General features: G+C 39.0%; 1 protein-coding gene across 10 annotated transcripts in view; it reads left to right on the top strand.

The window, feature by feature from the left end:
• USP6NL (USP6 N-terminal like) overlaps nt 1-21,188 on the top strand; it is a 179,584-nt gene that overhangs the window by 111,109 nt on the left and 47,287 nt on the right. For 9 of the 10 annotated variants that reach the window (XM_034644118.1, XM_034644115.1, XM_034644116.1 and 6 more), the window contains 2 exons: nt 3,276-3,315; nt 14,356-14,436. In XM_034644118.1, the coding sequence (XP_034500009.1) occupies nt 3,276-3,315; nt 14,356-14,436 (121 nt within the window). Of the gene's footprint in view, nt 1-1,696; nt 1,779-3,275; nt 3,316-14,355; nt 14,437-21,188 lie in introns of all 10 variants that reach the window. The other variant, XM_034644121.1, reaches the window with a different exon arrangement.

The raw sequence follows: 21,188 nt of genomic DNA, 5'->3' as shown, positions 1-21,188 counted from the left end.
GGAATCACTATCTCAAAAAGGTTTTTGTATGTTGCAGTGTTCATTGCAACATTATTTACAGTAGCCAAAGCATAGAAACAACCTAAGTTGTCCGTTGATGGATGAATGGATAGACACACACACACACACACACACACACACACTCAGAGGCATAGAGGCATATTGTTCAGTCACAAAAAAGAATGAAATATTACCATTTATGACAACATGGATGAACCTTGAGGACATTATGCTAAGTGAAATAAATCAGATAAAGATAAATACTGTATGTTATCATTTATAGGTGGAATCTGAAACAACCAAACAAACAAAAAAATGAACTTATAGATACAGAGAACAGGTTTCTGGTTGCCAAAGGTGGTTTGGGGAGTGGTGGTGCTGGGAGGTAGGCAAAATGCATGAAGGTGGTCAAAAGGTACAAATTTCTAGTAATAAGGTAAATAAGTCCTGGGAGGGGAGTAGACAGCATGGTGACTATAGTTAATAATACTGTATTGTGTATTTGACAGTTGCTAAGGGAGTAGATCTTAAAAGTTTTCATCACAAGGGAAAAACCAAAAATTGTGTAGCCGAGTGTGGTGATGGAGGCTAACTAAACTAGAAGTAGTAATCGTTTTGTGATATATACATATATCAAATCATTATGTTGTACACCTAAAACTAATACAATGTTATATGTCAGTTGTATCTCTATCAAAAATTTTAAAAAGTAAATTAAAAAAATGCATATGAACCAAGTCTTGGTTAGTAGGAGTTCAATAACTGGGAATCTGATGGTGTTCCTGCACAGGCAAGCAGATCCTGGCGGGATGGAGGTGGGGTTGTGACAGGGCGAAAGGAAATAATGTAAACTACCAAGGTGGAGGGAAATCCAACCCCAAGTCTGTCTAGTTCTGGATGTTGCCGAAGGCTGGCTGGTTGTCTGTATGTTCCTGCGTCTCTCTCCCAGGGTTTTCAGTAGTGCGGTTCTATGTTAAGGTGGTGTGGGATGCTGAGAGCAGTCTTGTCTCCTCTTGGATTTCACAGGTGCACTCTGTAGGACCTGAGGACCACCGGCCATGTGGCCTGAGCGAATAGATGGTCAGCACCATTCCACAGACAAGTGCAGAAGTTGGTTCTGATTCAGTGTTGGGAATAGGCACAGTGAGGTTCTTAGTCTTGTTTAGTAAACAGGAGGACACCAAAGAAATGTACCCAGCACCTTCAAAGAATGAGTCCTTTGGTAAGCAGCCAGAGTTGGCACTTCATTTGCAGTTGGGAAAGTTCAAATAAACAGTTATCAGGATCTGCTCAAATCAGCTGTACAAAAAGTTACTCTCACCCAGGGCAGCCTACTCACCCCGGAAATACTGGTCCTAGTGTGCACACAGGGTGTCAGATGTTCCTCATCGTTCAAGATGACCCTGTTCACCTAAGAAATACATTGCAGGGGTGTCGATAGACCCTTTTTCTGCCAGTAAGTGAAGAACGGATAGATGCACTTTTAAATTAGAAGTTACATCCTCTGCTATTCGTACATCATAGGTTCTAGTAATCAGGGTTACAGATTAACAGGGAAATGTAGACTGTGAGCATAGTGAAACAAAAAAAAGCAAGGTGTCACTGTCAATAAAGGACAGTGAGTGGACACTTTACATTAAAAAAAGAGACTTTCATGTTAAATCCTCAAAAGTTTTTTTTTTTTTTTCTTCTTGAGAATTGGTTTCTTAGCCTTTTCTTCATATACTGCTGCACAAATGGAACATCTCGTCCATCTTCATTTGAATCCACAGGGCTAGGTAGGTAGAAGTGAGCATCTCTGTGTTAGGCTGAATGACTGCGACTGACATGTTAGCTTATCTTTGACGGGAAGGGTTTGGACTCTCTCTCTAAGATCTCTTCTGGTGGTTACACTTTCTGTCAGTTCCATTGCTGTGGGTTGGTTTGGGGTCCACTTAAGGACTCTTCAGAGTAGGGACAGAGTGCCTTTGAACACACTAGACTCTTGAATACTAATGCACTGTACTCTTAAAAGTGGTATTATGTGGTTCAAGAGAAACTAAGACAAGAATCTGTGCATTGCCAACACATCAGTATTACTGAGGTAGCAGTTCAAAGCACAGAGCTTTGTTACAGATAGCTTATTGTTGTTATATTACTGGCAGTTAATACAAGAGTCTCAGCGTGTTTTAGGTTAGAGCTGATGTCACAGTGTTACCGTATCAGAGAAATGAATTTGATCTTTTGTTTTATATTTTAAAATCTCATCCCCATTGAAGTTTTAACAAATGAAGCTTTCCTGATTTATAGAATTAGATTTTCCTTTTTCATGCATAAATCTATTGGAGGCTATTTTATTTATTTTTAAATTTTATTTATTTATTTAAGATTTTATTTATTTATTTGAGAGACAGAGCTAGCAAGAGAGCAGGAATGGGAAAGAGAGAGAGAAGCAGGCTCCCCCCTGAGCAGAGAGCCTGATGTGGGGCTCAATCCCAGGACCCTTGGATCATGACGCTAGCCGGAGGCATATGCTTAAAGGATTGAGTCACCCAGGTGCCCTGATCTTATACCATTTTTTAAAAAAAAGCAATAATTTGTTATAGGCCATAATTTGAGCCAGAGAGTGGAGGTGATGTTGTAGAGTAGAGGTTGGCAAACTATGGCCTGCAGGTCACATTCAGCTCCCCACCTGTTTTTGCAAACCTTTTGTGGGAATAAAACCGCAAGCAGTCTACTATTATCTGTGTCTGCTTGGGCAATACAGCCTTACAGTTGAATAGTTAATGAAAAAGGTTGTATGGTCTGCAAAGCCTAATGCATTTACTGTTTAAATATTTACCTTCCCAGAAGAAAGTTGCTGACTGGGTCTGCAGGAGTGTTGTCCAGTAGGACTTTCCCGCAGTGGTGGGAATGTTCTTTCTGTATACACAATGTTCAAAATGATAGCCTCTGTGTGCATGACAGTCATGCACTTGAACTGTGGCTAAGGTGAGACTGAAAAACTGAATTGTTAATTTTATTTAATTTGAACTTAACATTTATGATTAAATAGCCACATGTGGCTGGAGATGACTGTCTTAGCGTATGTCTAGAGATTTGAAGATAGGGGACCTTGTGGGTTCAGAATCACTGATTGTTTTATATTGAATTTGGTAGAATGGAAGCTTATGTAATATGATCCATTCTTGTGATGATGATAAATGGTTGTATATCGTAAGTATCTATAGGTATATAATTTTTTAAAAGTTCATTATGATTTCAAAAATTTCATATATACTATTTTTCCTTTGCAGTGAGGAGGAGCTCCCGTATCATAATGCAGCTATGGAACGGGTGAGTCCAGCCCTGCATGTATTTATCGTTACCAGTGAATGATGTTTATCAGAGGAATAAAATCTCCACCTTTGTGATTTTGAGTGCCACGTTATATGTAACTGGTGCATCCATTTAAATTTAACCCAGAGTGTATCACTGTAAGAAAGTAATTAACAGCGAAACCATTTTAGGAGATATTTGGTACTTCTGATAGATGCTTGAAAAAAAGAAAGGTAACAGTTATCAGAGACTTGTGTTCTAGACAGTTCTTAGTGTAGGTGTGCTTCACATATAGAGCCTTTGAAGAGCACAGGTGCTTGGGACCCTCCTCCGTCTGTTAGGTCAGACTCTGGGCAGGAGCCTACGTAGGTCGTTTGTGGAAAGCTTCACAAGTGATTCTCATGTACTCTGTAGCTAATAAAGCAGGATTCTAGACCAGTAGCTTTTTGTAATAAAACTATTCCATGAGATTGTAACCAAATTTCCTATAAACAACAACAGAAGTTTGCTTCAGTCACATAAGTCTATTAGCTTTTAAGGACTTTAAAAAATCTTATGTTTAATAAACTTTTTACTTTTTTTTTTTTAACTGTTTCCCCTTTGTTCATTATATTTAGCAAGGGAGCTGGTTCCATAGTCGTGTGTCCATGACAGTTAGGGATTGAATGTCTTAAGGCTGGTCAGAATCTCCCTCCCCTTCTCTGTTTGGTTTTTTTTTTTTCCTGTTCCAAAAACTGAATTGCAGAATGAAAGGCAGGCTACAGATTGGGATTATCATCAGTTTGTTTATGTTTGATGGGGGAAAGATGCTGAGTTCCAGATAATAGAGGTAAAGAATTGGAATGAGAATTTGAAAAATACTTTAGAAAATCTTCCTAAAATCAAAAATTTCTGGAAATAAGAAAATGAAGCATACCTTTAAGATGTAGACAAAATTGCCAATTGAAATATATAAAGATCCTTATAAGTATTTGCTGCAGTTGAATTCTCTTGTGACTGCCTCATTTTCTCCCAGTACCACAAACTTGATGTTTTGGCAAATGAGTTTCTTTCTTAAAATAGATAACATTATTGAGTAGCAGCTGTGTATCAAGCACTGGACTAGGTACTGCCTAGAATACTAGGGTCAAAGAAGAGGTAGTTTCTGCCTTTGAGACACTCGCTGTCCATCCAATGACTAGAGGAAGGTCAGGTGAGATAATAGGTGGGAGATTATTGGTGACCTCTATCAATCCAGTTTGAAATGGGAATCTGAGGCTCTGTCCCAAATCTTTGACCTTTTTTCCTCTTGTCTAGTGTCCCAACTTCACTGATCCTTGGACCTCACTGATATAACCACTGTTACATCATCCCACCCCAAACTCAGGTCTTCATTCTCTTCTCTTCCCAGCTGAAATTGTACTGTAGGTCAGTACAATCACTCCCGTACACCTTTACCTCCCTCACCTCTCTTGCTTGCTCTGGACTAAAAGTCCAGCCCTGATTCAGGCCAACTTTCAGGCTAGGAAAGCATGCTATTCCTGGTCAAGTTTTGCTCCATTTCAACTATTGGAACATTCTCTTTCCTCCTCAAACTTCCAGTACCTCCTCTGTCCTCTCAGCTCATGTTCTTCTTATTTCTTATAAGAAAACAGATGCAATCAGGGAACTTCCACAAACTTCCACAGCCACACCTACCCACCTGTCTTCATCTGTGTTTTTACAGGCTCTCATCACTGTGAGTGATTAGACTTGTTCAGGGACATCACTTGGGCTATTCTTCTCTCCCTCTCCCGAATTCTTTCTCTTTCTGCTTGATTGTTCCCATCAGAGTAAAATTTGTTATTTCTCCTGTAAAGCAACAACCCCAATACCAATCTTCTTTTGCCCCATTTCCTCCACAGAACTACCCTGATTCTCTGTTGCTCTTACAGCAAAACTCCTCCAGAGAGGTGTCTATACCCCTTCTTTTCCATTTCTTTCTTGCATTTCCTTCTTGCATCCATTCCAATCAGATTTTTAACTCCCCACCCTTATCCCCACCCCGCTCCTGGCCTGGATTAGGGTCTCTAATTACCTTTATACTGTGACATCCAGTAGGCAGTTTTCAGGCTTCCTCTTGACCTACGAGCAGCTTTTGACGTTGGTGGCTATGGTCTCATTCTTACACATTCTTTCTTCCCAGCCTTCAGACCCTCTGCGTGTTCTTTCCTCACTGGCTGCTTGTTCTCAGTTTCCTCTGTTCATTCCTTCTCTTCTCCTAGATCTCTGCTTTGAGGTACCCCAGGGCCCAGGCCTTGGAACTTCTCTTTCCTGTCTGTATTTTTTCCTTGTTAATCTCATCTCGTCTTTTGGCTTTAGATGCTAACCGTATGTTGATGACTTGGCTCCCTGAATCATACTTGTATATCCTTGCATATACGTTTAAATGTCTACGCTTAGATGTCTGACTTAATCTGTGCACTTAGATGTCTAACAAATGTCCAAACAGGAGTTTCTGTTATTCTCTTTAAATCCATTCTGTTACACAGGAGCTCTACTCTTCTGGTTGGTCAGTCTACAACTTCTAAGTTATCTTTGACTTCCTTTCTTTTGTAGCCTGCATTTCATTGGTCAGCAATCCTGTGAGCTCTGCCTTCAAAATATATTCAGAATTTGATGACTTACCATCACCACTTCTGCCACCCTGTTCACTGTAACCTCTCTTCTGGAACTTTCTGTCTTCCTGCTTCTGCTTTTGTTCCCCTTTCTCTCCCATGATCTTCCTGTTCACCAAAAGAGATAGAATGAGCCTGTTAAAGTAAGTAAGAGCATGACACTCTGATTGGAGCATTATGTTGGCCCTCAGTCATATCCACAGTAAAACGGGAAGTCCTTAGAGTGACCTTCAAGCCCTGTATGACATGCTTTTTGTTAAGGCTGTCATTTAATCTTCACTGCTTTCTCTTCCTTACTGGCCTCCGTAGTGGTTCCAGAGCACGCCTGCCATATTCCTTCTTTGGCTGTTTCCTCTCCTGGGGTGCTTCCCTGCCTCCTCCCCCAATAGCTACGAGACACATTCCATTTCCTTCGCTTTTTCACATGTCACCTTCAGAGTAAGACCCTCCTCCCTGGCTATCATATCTAAAATTGGGAACTCCCACCCCCCACACATGCTAATTATCCCTCTCCTTCCTCTGTTTTTCTCTTTAGCACTTAACAGTATTTCACGTTTTATATATATTACTCACGTCTTTATTTTGTCTGTTTGCTCACTAGGATGTCATCTCTATGGGGGGGCGGTTATCTACTCTGTTCACTGCTGTACCCCCAGAACACAGAGCCTTGCACATAGTGTATGCTCAGTAAGTGGTGTCTGAATGCATAATTCAGTGACTGTAACGGCTGCTTTTTAACACTAAATGTGGTGACTTAAACACTTTTGAATATTACAGTGGCCTTTGAGAAATTAGAGAATTAGAAGGTATCTTTTAACAAAAGTTATCCATATTTGGCAAAATAAAACATGGCAACCCAGTGTAGACCCCTGCCTTCAGTGCCTCTGCTTCTCTTTTTCTTTTGTTTAGTTTTCTGGTGCAGAAAGTTCAGAAGTCTGGGAACTGGTGGTATAGATGATTCAAGAAGGGTGACAGTGAGGGAAAGGAGAAATAAAAGACAAAAACGAGTGGAGGATGCATGCTTGAAGGAGGTTGTCTTTACATTTTTGTTTTTTAAGAGACTTGCCTGTAGAATAAAAGACCTATTTTATGCAATTATGCTTATAATTAATTGGTTGTTTACTTTAAAGAGTTTAATAGGAAGTCCCTAAAAAAAATCTATGCATACCTTAATAATTTAACATAAGACATAATTTTATATTCATTTGCCAATCTTTTACTGAGAGGCAGGATTCTGAGGCTGCTCATTGAGATTCCATTTATGCCTTTTGTGTAAGTTTTGTCTAAAACTGCTCTCCTATCGCATGACCTGCCTTTTAGTCTTTTGGTCTCTTTAAAGTAGAATGAGAACTTCTAGACACATGCAAAGCAGACTAAGACTGTAAACTTTTTAGTTACCAGAATTTCCCCCAATTTTTCTGGTTTAAGTTTAGTTCATTATTCTTAGGTGACTGCCTAGTCCTAATGGCCAAGCCTGCGGTTTCCAGGAAGCTAATAAAAAATTTTGCATGTATTACTTCATTGAATAACATCAGCGGAAATAGTACCTTGCTGAATTCTACACGTTTATTAATCTTTACAAAGCATACACTTGAAGCATGCACTTAGTGCCGTTTGGGAAGACTTGTACACTAATGTGTAGTCAAGTAATCATGGTTTGAGTTCCAGCTTCACCATTATTTTACATAAGGCCATTCTCTGTTTAAAATAGTGTAGTGTTGCCAGTCTCTCATAAGAGGAGTAGTGTTGATATTTGCAGAGTGCTTTGGATTCCCCCAAACAGGCATTTAAACAAATAAACAATCACACTTATTACATTTACTTGGCAGAGAACAATATTAATAATGGATTATATTGTTTCTTTGAGCTTATTGATGTTTTTAATAAGGAGTAAAGGATATGTAAGGCTATGAATTTTCATGAATTCTCCTATTCCTTTATGTAATGCAGTAGTTTGCATAGCTTATGGAATATCAGAGTCTATTCTTATCTATAAAAACTGTATCTTAATTTATGTGGTGTGAAATCTTACTCAAAATACATGACCAATGGACTTTTCAGTGTCGTTCTTTTGTCAAAACGAGACTCTCTTTCCTGTACTTCTTGTCCTCTTCTGACATCTGCTGGTGAGGTCTAGGTGTGTGTGACTCTGGCCCACTGTCCTCAGTCACTTGTCCCACGCTCAAACATTAGAGACAAAAAAGCATCTGAAGACTTGAACTTTAATAAAGTTCCAAGATTTCTTATTCTAGAAGAGAAGGCCATTTGATACCCATCCATGTGTTGTGTATATGTGTAGCTGTTACTATCAGGGTTATTAATTATGTTAACAGTGGGAAGAGCCTGGGAATAGACAGGAGATAAGTTAGCACCATGTGGATGATTCCACAGTTGTCAAGTACTTACTGTTCAGTTGGTCCTGCGTAGGGTTAAAAATATAGTCTGAGGGGCGCCTGGGTGGCTCAGTCGTTAAGCGTCTGCCTTTAGCTCAGGGCGTGATCCTGGCGTTCCAGGATCGAGCCCCGCATCAGGCTCCTCGCTGGGAGCCTGCTTCTTCCTCTCCCACTCCCCCTGCTTGTGTTCCTTCTTTTGCTGGCTATCTCTCTGTCTGTCAAATAAACAAATAAAATCTTAAAAAAATATATATAGTCTGAGATCTCTGGAGATTGAGAAGCAGCAACGAAGACATTGGTCCCAGCCAGTTTTAATCATTATACCTTCCTTGCCTGAGTATGAGGGGCCAGTCCGACTCAGAGGGGGCATCAACTTAGGACAATCAGGTTTCAGATTGCAAACTCAAATGGAAGTTTAGTCCTTTTCTGAAAACAACTCCTAGGAAGAAAAGTGCACAACAGTGTACCATTTTCATAGTCAGTGGAGGTAACAGAGAGATAGCAAAGGGAATATAGGATAGACATAAAGACCTCGGCATTATTTTCCTATTGATTATGTTGTTTTGACATTCTTGGGGGAATAGAATTTTCTTATACTAGGGTTTCCTATCTGATTTTAACAACTGCAATGATGAGCTCACCTAGTACCCAGATCTTATTTTTTGAAAACCATTCCCCATTAAAAAGAACCACTGTTTCTTAAAGAAGTGGCTGATCTAGGTTTAGGGTAGAAAAAATATAAAGTGAAGTTAACCTGATTATTTTGTGCCAGATAGTGTATGTCTAAAGGATCCACTTGAAGGGGGAAATCTCCAACCAGATAAGAGGCAGTCCTGCCTAATTTGAGGCAATTTGAGCTTCTAAAAGAATGATGATGATAGTGGATTATTACACATTGAATAAAATAGTTCTTTTATACCATAGTGCTATTTCAAAGGGAGGAGGAGCTAGAAGGGAACAACTTTTAAATAGAAAAGTGTCAATTAATAATATAGAACAAATCATAGAAAAAAACCACCACATCATTTTAGCACCATCAGAATTAGAGTCTATTCAGGCAGGGATTATCAGTGGATGGTAAGACCATTGAATAGAATTATTAAGGAACAAGATGTTCATACTCCCTCAAAGTGTGCTACACAGATTACAGTTGACCATTGACCATACAGTGTACGTGACCCCTCATGAAGTTCAAAGGTCACATATAACTTCTTTTTTTTTAAAAGATTTTATTTATTTATCTGAGAGAGAGAGAGAGTGCACAAGCAGGATGGAGGGACAGAGGGAAAAGGAGAAGCAGACCCCCTGCTGAGCAGAGAGCTCGATGCAGGGCTCGATCTCAGGACCCGAGAGCATGACCTGAGCTGAAGGCAGATGCTTAACGGACTGAGGCACCCAGGCGCCCACACATACAACTTTTGCCTCCCCCAGATCTTAACTACTTAGCCTACTGTTGACTGGAAGCCTTATGGATAACATGAACAGTCAATTAACTGTTAATAAGTATATTTATTATATTTATTAATATATTAATCTACTTTATATGCTCTTACATGTTAGATACCATATTCTTACAATAAAGTAAGCTAAAGAAAAGAAAATGTTATTAAGAAAATTGTAAGGAAGAGAAAATACATTTACAGTCCTGTATTGTATCAGCATGTAAGTGGACCCATGCAGTTCAAACCCATGTTGTTCAAGGGTGAACTGTAGAAGTATATGGTGCACTCTTCTAACCTTCTGTAGGTTTACAGTATTTCAAAACAAAAGTTAGGAGAAGTAAGATGTCTGTATTTGAAGTCAGCAGAGTTATCTTATATCAATTTTGTATAGACTTCAAACATTAGTAGTTCTGCTTTCTGGCAGTACTTTGAAAAGTGTTGCCAGCATGATGGACCGATACCATTTTTGCCATTATGCTATATGAGATACTGTTATAATGCATTTCTGGTTATTTCTATATTTCAGTGATTGAATTGCTGTCAGAAGTATTTATGTTCTTGGTCCATCCATTCATCCACTTTCTGCCTCCTACCCCTCTACCTCCGGGATCACAGAATGCTATTAATTGTTTCATAGTGCTGTTTGTTTATCTTTTCTTATATAAATTATGTTTAATTTTAAAATACTTGTTTGACTTTTTAAATATAACTGCCACTATTTTAAGTGTTGAAATTAAATCAGGAGTATATGATATGGTTTCTGTTCTCAAGGAGTTTATCCTTGAATAATAAGAATAACGATAAGATTTGGGCAACTAAAACACAGCTGTTAGGTGTTATAACAATAATCATAATAATTCTTATTTTGTAGAAAAAATAACTAAGATACAGAGAGATTAAGTAACTTGCCCCAAATGAAACATATAGGAAGGGGCAGAATTCAGATTTGAATCCAGGCCAGCAGGGTCCTTAGTCCATGCCATGAAATGCTGAGGAAATAGTTTATTTTGCTTGGAGCATGGAGGCATTTGAGAAAGGTTCCAGACCTTTGACATTTGACTGGATCTTGAGAGAATACATTTTACCAAATGATGGTGGGGAAGAGCATCACAGGCAGACAAATAACAAACTTTGGTTAAAGAGGCATGAAAATACATCACGTGCTGGGAATGACAAATATTTCAGAGTGGCCAGATCATACAAGTAGCAAGAAGTGAAATTGGAAGGTGAATGGGGCCATATTGTGAAGGGCCATCCCTGTAGACGTTTAAACTTCATTTGTAGATAGTGAGTAGCCATTGAAGCGTTTTTAACTGTGACACATTTTAAAAGGTGTGGTAGGTACGAGTAAGGAGTTAGCGCCTTTATCTAGAATTAGGATTGCTGAACTGGGGCAGGGGACATGATGGAAGCAAGAGACATGGGTGGGACCAGCAGAGTGTGGTTTGGGGAGTGGGAAGGAAGGGAAAGGACGATGAAAAACAAGGTTCTGGTTTGATCGGCTTAGTAGGTAGTGATGATGTTACTTCATGTTTGGGAAGAGCAGGGTGATAGCAGCATAGTCAGGGAAATAGTTATGGATACATTGAAATTGAGTGTCTGCTGAGCTTGTACGTCAAGATTCTCACTTGCTCTTCTTTTCTAGTTTGTCTTGATGTTACTGAGTCCACAACAAGACAGTGTTCCTTAGCCTGTTTTCCTAGAGCATTCAAGTTCACATTTGTCACTTGTGATTTCAGTTACTTCTTACTTCAGAGTAAGTTCTGGAACAGTTAGTTGTGGCATGTTTGGTGATAAAGTATATTTCATCCACGAGTTAGAGGTTCATGACTGGGGGGGCAGTCACTTGCATTCAGATCAGGTGTGGCTGAATTGATGGCATTATGGAGTTAACATTTAAACTTGATGGAACTACTGATACATAATTTTTAAATCCTGCAGCCCAGAGCTTTCGCCAGGATATATCTTTTTTTTTTCTTCCCTGTAGGGGAAAGAAAAGCATAGTTATTAATGGTTTTTAAAATCATGTGTGTGTGTGTTTGTCCTTGCATGTTAGTGTGTAGCATTTAAAATTATGTATATAAGAACCAGAATGCAGAGTATGCCTTTTAAAAAAAGAGTAGTTCTTGAAGTGATTCATTGATAATTCATAGTCATAAAAATGAAGGATAGCAAGAGACCTGCTAGGTCTCAGCAGGGTTGTTCTTGGCAAAGTGTATGTTATTATACTCTTGGGTTGGCTTGAATTATTTGGTGTTTTCCTGTTGGTGGAGAAAGGAATTGTGCTTTGAAGAAGTCGGGAGGAAGTGCAGAAGAACAAAAAAACACTAAACTTAGATCAATCTTAATTTTTCACAACTTGGCCTTCTCTAAAGTCACGTTTAGCAGAAACATTAATTAGATTTCAGTGCCCCACTGAGCTTTAAAATTAAACATATTTCTGGAACCATCTGCAACATTTTATTGCTAATAATATAATGAAGAATATATTTAGTCTTTTGAAAAATGGGAATTATAACAGTGTTTTGCTCACAAGTGATCATCTTTTATTATGAGAAGCCCATCACAGTTTTTAGAAAGAGTTAAGAAGTAATTAAAGAGTTTTGAAAATAGCTTTAAAATTCTCTAAAAATTTTTTCATTTTCGGAAAATGAGGATCTTTTCCTATAATCAGGATTTTCTTTGGGATTTTATGCTTCTTTTAAATCGAAAAATATTGATGGTGGGCATATGCCATCTGCCTGTGTGAGGCTGGATTGAAGACCATCAATAAGGAGGCATTGCGTTCATCTGAAACTGTGGTCACGTGAGCTGTGCAGAGGACACATGGGAAGCAGGAGACCTTGCTGCGGTGGCTTAGAGGGCAGGTCCCCGAAGCCAGGCTGCCTGGCTGTGAATCTCTTGTCACACTTGAATTTCCTACATAGGGGAAAAGAACCACTTGTGCCTCTGTTCCCTTATTTGTAAAATAGGGATGATTATACGTGCCTCACAGGGTTGTAGTGAGCACACCATTTTGAGCATAAAGTCGATTTTCAGAACTGTTTTTTTTTGTTTTTTTGTTTTTGTCTGTCTAGTCTTTCATTTCCTTTGCTTTTGATTCACAGATCTATTACACTTACAGAGGCCTGCAGAAAAGAAAATGTGGGCATTGGGAATTAACAAAATAGCGGAATCTCAGCTCACTCATAAGGAGCGATCTCTTTGGGTTCTTTTCATGAAAATGAGATGGTTAGGTGCCTGGTACTGTTGGAGGGACTGGGGAAACCACACACATGTCCACGTTCACGGGGTGCAGAGGTGTTAGGGGAAGATGCAGGTTAGGCGTGCGGCTGCTGTGGGCTCCCTAACTCGGAAGCCTGGTAGGAGACGGTCCTGTGCACCTGGTCACAGACAGAGAGGTCACCGCTGATTTCTTGGCTGAGGTGGGTGTTTTTCCCTGTCTGAAAGGATGGAGTACAAATATGCCTTCTGAGGGTTCAGGCTTCCACAGAAATGGGACAGAGGAGCCGTACATGCCCAGATCTTTTTCTAAACTTACTAATTAAGTTAAGTCACTTTACCACCTTACAAGTGAGGAAGAGATTGAATAGCAGGCCCAAATAATGAGGAAAAAACATCCCTTCGCCTGGAAATGAAAGAAGGGAGGAAGAAGTATTTTCTGTACCACCCTCCCCATTCCCCAGCTTTGCTCCAGTTCCAGTTTGGTGTGATGTCTAAGACCCCTGCCTACATTTTCAGCCTCATCTCCTTTTTTAGCCTTTTAGAACTACTGTCGGCCACCCGCGGTGCTACGCTGTCTCAGAACTACATTTATCCATGCTTCATGGAATATTCAGTCCCCCGTTGCACTTTGATGAAAGTCCTAATAATCTTTTAATAAACTTTCAATTCTTCATTTAGGACTTACCTTCTTTAACATTGCTAGGTGGGTTTGACTGCTTCTTCCATTGTGACCTTGTGGTCACCTTTTGTGACCGTATGTTGTCATACCTGTCACAGTGCACCACCCATGTCCACGACAGTCACCCTGAGTTTGAACTTCCTTCAGGGCAGCAACTTTTACTTACTTTTGGATAAGTTTTTCGCTAACACATTGCTAGTTAGATATTAATCTCCCCACAAATAAATACCCAGTTCTCCTTTAAAGAATCATCTCCGTCACTGAAAACATTAAGATGGTAGAATTCAGTAAACTGTAAAAGAAGACAACGGAATTTTGAAGTTGTTTTTTTGTTGCTGCATAAAAAATATTGCAAAATATTTTAGAATTTCCTTTTGGTTTAATTTTGTAGAATACATAGGGTTTTCAGTGACTAGTTTAAAAGCATTAGAAAATTTAAACAGTTCCGTTCTCTTTACCTGTCCCATTGGAGCATCTCCCATGTATCTTAACTTTGGCTATGGAATACTATTGCTACAACTATAATCACTTATCTGACTTTTTAAAGTTAGATAGTATATTTGCTGTCTAAAAGCTTAACTTTTTTAGTATTTTTTTAGCGTTTTCTTTGACCTTTTTTTTTTTTTGGTAATTTGTAAGTATAGAAGCCTCAAACATTAACATGAATTTCAATTTTATTTTAGCAAAAGCAGCTGGAAATTGAAAGAACTACTAAGTGGTTGAAAATGCTAAAGGGATGGGAAAAATACAAGAACACTGAAAAGGTAATTAAAATAATGTTACTTCTTTCTGAAACTATACAAGTTTAATGTGAATTTTCCCTATAAAAGTTTCTCTTGAATTATAGAAGTATTAATGTTCATATTCTTTTAAAAAATTTCAGAAGAATTTAATTTAGTGGGATGCCTCAAGTTAGGAGTCTTTATGTTATAACAGAATACTCAATTCAGATAGGTTTCAGCAATTGAGAGGATGTACCAGGTTGTCCAGAGGTAGGATGGTTTCAGGAGTGATTTGCTTCAGACGCTCCTTCACGTTGCCTGTGACTTAGTTTCATTCCCCCCCATCTCTGCCTTCTGCAGTTGCCAGCTTTACCTTGAGCTTGGCTTCCCTCTGGGATCAGAATCCTTGCAGCAATTCTGGGCTTCATACCCACATGTCACACTGCTCAGGAAGAGGGCTGGCCCCTGAACGCTTTCCCTGAAGCAAGAGTGATCTTTCCAAAAGCTTCTAGCAAATCTCCCCTTAAATCTTTTTGCCCTGCAGAGTTGGGGCTGAGTTTTAAACCAATTAAAACGTAACACATACATCTATTACTGTCACCACCAGTCTCATCACAAAAGTCTTTAAACTTTGGGAAGCTGTGAAGTTCATGGTGGTAGAAGTTTTGTTTTGTTTTGTTTTTAAAGAGAAAAGGGCTCTCTTTCAATAAAGTTGGGAACATCAGAGCTAACCCAAGTGAAGCAAAGTTAAGTCCTTTATTACAGGACTCCTCAGAGTCTTTACTATTATAACACATGGTAAAGGGACCACATCTTCAAGAGGGTCCTTAAGCTGAGTGCAACTTACTCAACAGTGGAAATATTTTTGTCATTGGGCATCTCGCAGGAATAATGCCCCTTTTCTTTTTGAGCATTCTAAATACCCTTATTTAATGTCTGTTAGACTCTTCTATTATTTTATTTTCATCAGGAGTAAACTCATTTTGGGGTTGTTGATTTTATTAATAGTGTGTTTTAGCATTAGGTTGGAACTCAAGATGTTTTTTTGAGAGGAATCAGTTCAAAGTAGAATGTTAGTCACAACATCTATGCCCTTGTTCATTATCATGCTGTCTCCCAGAGTGGCCTAAAGTTGGCGCCTGCTTTACCTCATGTCTGTGGGAAGATTGCTCAAGTGGTAATTACAGGGTAAATGTCGATGCGTGGCACCTGCACTTTCATCTCAACATTTGGTCTAATAAGATATTTGTAGAATTATAAAGCTTTATGTTCTTCTCGAGTATACATATGTCTATGAAAGTATGTAAGCCGGTGTAAAAATGAGCAATTCTACCAGGACATTATTCTGACAGCAACTCTGGCTAATGTAGTTCCCAGTAAGAGAGATTATAACAGAACTGTTTCTTTGATGTATAATTTTAAAGCACTTTCCCAGAACGATAATGCTGGAATTATTTGATAATATATATGGTCCAATTTGGCGTGCAACAGAATGTACCTTCTAAAAGAATTGCTGCTTTCAATTCGTACCTCATTTTAAATTGCACTGAGGAAGAAAAAAGTAGCATGTGTTTTCTTCTCTTCAAGAGGAGGTGGAAGTTTTCCCTCCACAGGTTCCTTACTTACATCATGGTAATACAAAAAAATTTCTAAAAGTGTCTTGAAATTAAAATACAGCTGTGATAGAGAATATTTGGATCTTTAGAATCCAAGCGTTAATGAAAGACAGCTTCCATTAAGGTTGTCTGTGTTGCCTGTGTGTCTCACAGTTCTCATGGCTCCTGGTTCAGTAGTACTGAGTTTTAAAAATATAGTCTATTAAATGAAGTCATCTCTGTTAAGTGGAGACATTATGATTTAATTAGTCGAGATGTAATTGTGTTTAAGCTGTGTCACAGCAGAGTACCAATGACAAACATACTCCCCCCCCCCTTTTTTTAAGTCAAGTAACTGAATGGACCTTATATTAGCATTTTATTTTACTGATGGGAGAATGGAGGCACCAAGTTTATAAATAAATTTCTCAGGGACTAACAACACAGCTTGTTAGTCACAGCAGGAGATCCCTTGTCCACACTCGAGTGCTCGTTTACTACACCATCTTTCTTGTTTGCTTTCCCTTTTGGTGTTTGTCAATAAAAAGGCAGAAGGAAGTAGGATGTATAGTTATAAGAGCCAGTAGGGCCTTGTGTATGGTTTAAAACTGTTTCAGATCCGGCCTTGAGGGACTCTTGCCTGTCTGGAGGCAGAGATGAAAGAGCTAATGGAGCCGGGGCGCGTAAAGAAAATAGAGGGGCGGTAAAGAGATAAGCAGCTCGGCGTGGACTCCTGTTTCATGGTCATACACTTGGAGTGTTGCAGGGCCCCCAAATGGAGCCCTACGGCGTGGGCTGCAAAGTTGGCTTACTGGCCAGTATGGGATGTGGACTGGCACATTCATCACTTTTTCGAAATCACTAAGGTTAGAAAGAGGTATTGAAAATATTAGGTCAGTCAGTGGAATTGTTTTTTGGTTGATGGATGTTTAAATATATCTGTGTGACTGAAATAGACTACTTGATTCTGTTGGCAAGGGAACAAAGATACTCAAAGCAAAAGGTAGATTTTAATTTATTTTTTCTTAAAGGTTTTGTGTATCATATCCATAAAATAAATTTCTAACTGAATTTTAAAGGTAGTACTTTTTTAACTTGGAATCTTAAAATGCTATTTAAATCCAACATACAGGCATTCTATATGATGGTTGTTAAAACTCTGGTGTCTGGGGGCGTCTGGGTGGCAAAGTCGGGTAAGAGTCCAACTCTTGGTTTCAGGTCAGGTTGTGGATCGAGCCCCGTGTCAGGCTCCACGTGCGGCATGGAGTCTCCTTGAGATTCTCTCTCTCTCTCCCCCTCTGCCCCTCCCACTCGTGCTGTCTCTCTCTCAAATAAATAAATCTTAAAAACAAAACCAAAAACTGTGGTCTCTGAAGTCAGACTACCTGAATTTCAGTTCTTCTACAGTTTATTAGTTGTACAATTTGGAGTTAGTTACTTTTCCACATTTTCATTTTCTCATCTGTAGAATGGGGATGATAATAATAGTATGTTCCTCTTTAGGAATGTGATAGTATTACAAGGGATACATTGATGTAGAAACACGTATACCGGCTCCTAATAAATAATCAGAAAATGTTAGCATAACTTTTATTATTAAAGTCATAATTACTAGAGTCATTGTTTTCCTCGCCCTCATCTCCTCATTTCCCTTTCCTGGCAAATCCCTGTGGATCCTTCAGTATTGATCTTCCCGAACTCTGTCATGTAGAATTCATTCCTGCCTTCCTGCGTTATAATATTTCTCATACCGTCTCAAGGTGAGAGCCGCTGTGTTGGACCAGTAAGTAAACACCACGTTCACTTCTCTCATCCCAGCATCTTTATTCCTCAACTTTTTCTAGTTTTCCCCTCCAGTCTCTTGTGTCCCGTGACAGAAGGCTAACCGCTGCTGCACATCCAGACAGCGTAGTGCGTGCTGTTCTCCTGTTCGCACGCTGGCCCCTCCGGGGAGTCTGTCTCTCACGACTTCTCCCATCAGGGTGCGACGCTCAGCTCTGTAGCGAGGACTATTTTATAATTAAGGGCTATCAGTTTACGGTATCAGTTTATCTGCTTACCGTTGATCTTCCCTGCTACACTGTGAGCTGCTCAGAACTCTTTGATGTTCGGAGCCAGAGCACCTACCTCGTCAGTATTGGCCACAAAGCAGACAGTCATTGCAGAGTTTCTTTTTGGAACAAATGAGTGATGTTCATGTATGAGTTGGGATAAACAGCAATTGCCTGCTGCTGGGGAAGTCTACTTACTTTAAAGCTGTAATCTCTTACGAGGCAGTGGGATCTGGCAGAAGTGCCGTGAAATAGGAGTAAGAAGACGAAATTCCTTGACCTAGGCAAGCCACTTCTCTGTGCCACGGTCTCCCAGCATTTAAAGTGGGGCAGCACTCGTTTTGCCTACATTGCAGACTATCATAGAAAATATGAGAATATTACTTTGTCAGTTGCAGGATTCTCAACAAATGTAAACTGCACACTGTTCTGGAGAATAAGCAAACTTTGTTCGTATCTGTCATACTTGATATAATTCCTGCTTTGTTTTACAAAATTTCCACAATGTCTATGATGGTTGAAAATTTGTGAAAATTGTTACCGTAATGTCAGTCTGTCATATAAAAGTTGTGAGTATTTGAAAAGCAATAGGCATAATTTATTTATTTTTTTCGTAATTTAAAATTCTTATTTTAGGGTCTCATAATTGAATCCTTTTTCTGGTACATGCAACTTTGTGTACACGTTTTTTATTTCACTACCTTCTAAAGTTGAATTCTAGATACGTCCCTTTTTATATTCCTTTTTCTTTTTTTTTTTTTTCCCAGTTGAAGTATAGTTGACATACAGTATTACATTAGTTTTGGGTGTATAGCATAATGATTTGACAACTCTGTATGTTATGTTTACCTTTTAAATACAGTTTCATTATCATTATTTTAGTGCTTTCTGCTCTTGGAGTCCCTTAATATTTTCTGATCTGTGTATTTTAGTACGTTCACTTGAACAGAACAGTGGGTACTAGCTCCATGCAAAATGGTCTTGGAAAGATGGTCTTTGTTTTTTATAAAAATGTAAAATCAGTATCTTTTGCTAAAACATGGTGACATCTTATGTGTGCCTTGGGCACATTATTTAACTTTTTTGTGATTCACTTTGACCATCTGTAAAATTGGGATAATAAAATCTCATGGCATTGTTGATGTGATTAAATGAGAGAAACATCTATATATAGTTTAAAATCATTTCCCGCATGTAGTAAATGCTCAGTAAAAGTTGTGCCTCATTTTTCATTTTAGCCCTGGAGTAGCACTGAGACCATTAATTTTTGCTTTCTACCTGGTATTTCTCTATTATTCTTTTCTCTCTTTTTTTAAGATTTTATTTATTTGACAGAGAACACAAAAAGCAGGGGGAGTGGCAAGCAGAGGGAGAGGCGCCCTGCTGAGCAGGGAGCCCCATGTGGGACTTCATCCCAGGACCCCAGGTTCATGACCTGAGCTGAGGGCAGACACTTAACGGACTGAGCCACCCAGGCATCCCTATTATTTCTTCTTAATATAATCATGATAATGTAATTTTTTAAAAAACTTTACTTACTTTAAGGTGAAAAATGGACATTTATGTATAGTTGTTGAATACAGAATTGGATGAAAGCAATAAAATAATGTCTGAGGTCTTGTCAAGTAATATAGTTTGAAAAATACATGTCAGAACTCTTTTTTTACTCACTGAAAACATCAGCCTAATGGAGATTCTTCTCCAGTGAAGTTAATCTGCTTACCTGCCTTCATATTCTACTTGGCTATTAAACTTTCACTTTTCACATTTGTGGTAGTTCCCACACCTTCCGATATTCATATTAGATGCTTATAGTACAACATCTTTACTTTAGAAGTTTAGGCAATAATTTGAAAATACTTTTAGTGGATGATACTCCTTTAAAAAGTATAATGGTAAATATTACAACTTTGGAATGAATGTAGATGACAAACTTTCTTTAGGAAGATAAATCTTAAATTCATTTTTTAAAAAACCACACTCAGTTTGCAATTTAAAGCTGGTAAATGTTTAGTGTGTGGGAAATGTTGCAAGTAGCAGAGTCTGGTTTACACAGAACCTTCCTGTATATATTCTTCCAGTTAGAGCTACTGAATGAATTAAAAAACTTCCAGGATTCTAGTCACCATTTACTGAAATTTCAAATTTGAGGCATAGTATGTTTGTACCAGAAGAGCAAAGCTGAAACTCCGTATGGCATTATCTGATTGAATCCACCTCACAGCATCCACTGTTTCACAGTGAGAGTTGTTCTGCATTGTTGCTTATTCTTAGTCACATCATCAGTTTTATAGAACTGTGTCATGACTTAGGTACTAAAGCTTTAGCGTGAAAAAACGAGGTAGTATATGGCAGGAGTGGAAACTCTGCTGCTTAACTCATAACTTGTCAGCATGTCAGTTATTAGAACTTACATCCGATTTTCTTAGCCATACTATTAAAATATATTATTTTGATCATAAAGCTAATTATGTACCTCTTCTTACCTCACTCCCTAAGGTTTCTGCCATAATTTGTTTAGTCATTTCCTTGTTTGGACATTTTCTTTTAAGTTTCAAAGTTTTATTATGCACAGCTTTATAATGACCATAATAGATTTGTATGTTATTTTGAATAATTAACTTTGAGGAAAAAAAGGTACAATTATGGGAAGATGGAGAAGTAGATGGAGTCTTAGGATTCATAGAGTGACAGCGTACAAGGATCTGAAGAGTTGACAAAACTAATGATTTATTCCTTTTCTCATTCAAAATCGATGGCAGGTTATTCCTGGAGAACTGCCAAAATTGAAAAGAGGAGAGGGAAGTGGCGGGGTGCGGGGGGGAGTGTGGAGGGGAGGCGGGGCAGGGGGGGGGGGGGGGGGGGGGCAGGGGGGTGAGGGGAGTAGGGGGAGCGGTTGTTTCCAAGGGGTTATGATGTTAAGGGGCGGAAAAAGAAAAAGAAATACTAGGCACAAGGTATTGATGAGGGGAGAGATATTCATGAAAGAGTTACCCGAGAGAGGGAGGTATCCAAGGAGGGAGATATGTCCATGGGGTGGGGTGAGGTGGGGGAGATGAAATCCCCAGGAGGAGGTGTCCAAGGCAAGAGATAATCATGGGGGGTGGTACTCATAGGAGAAATATTTGTCGAAAGGGCTTACATCGCT

The sequence above is a fragment of the Ailuropoda melanoleuca genome, chromosome 15, assembly GCF_002007445.2.
Source record: "Ailuropoda melanoleuca isolate Jingjing chromosome 15, ASM200744v2, whole genome shotgun sequence".
NCBI lineage: Eukaryota > Metazoa > Chordata > Mammalia > Carnivora > Ursidae > Ailuropoda > Ailuropoda melanoleuca.
This window is presented reverse-complemented; position numbering and strand designations above follow the sequence as displayed.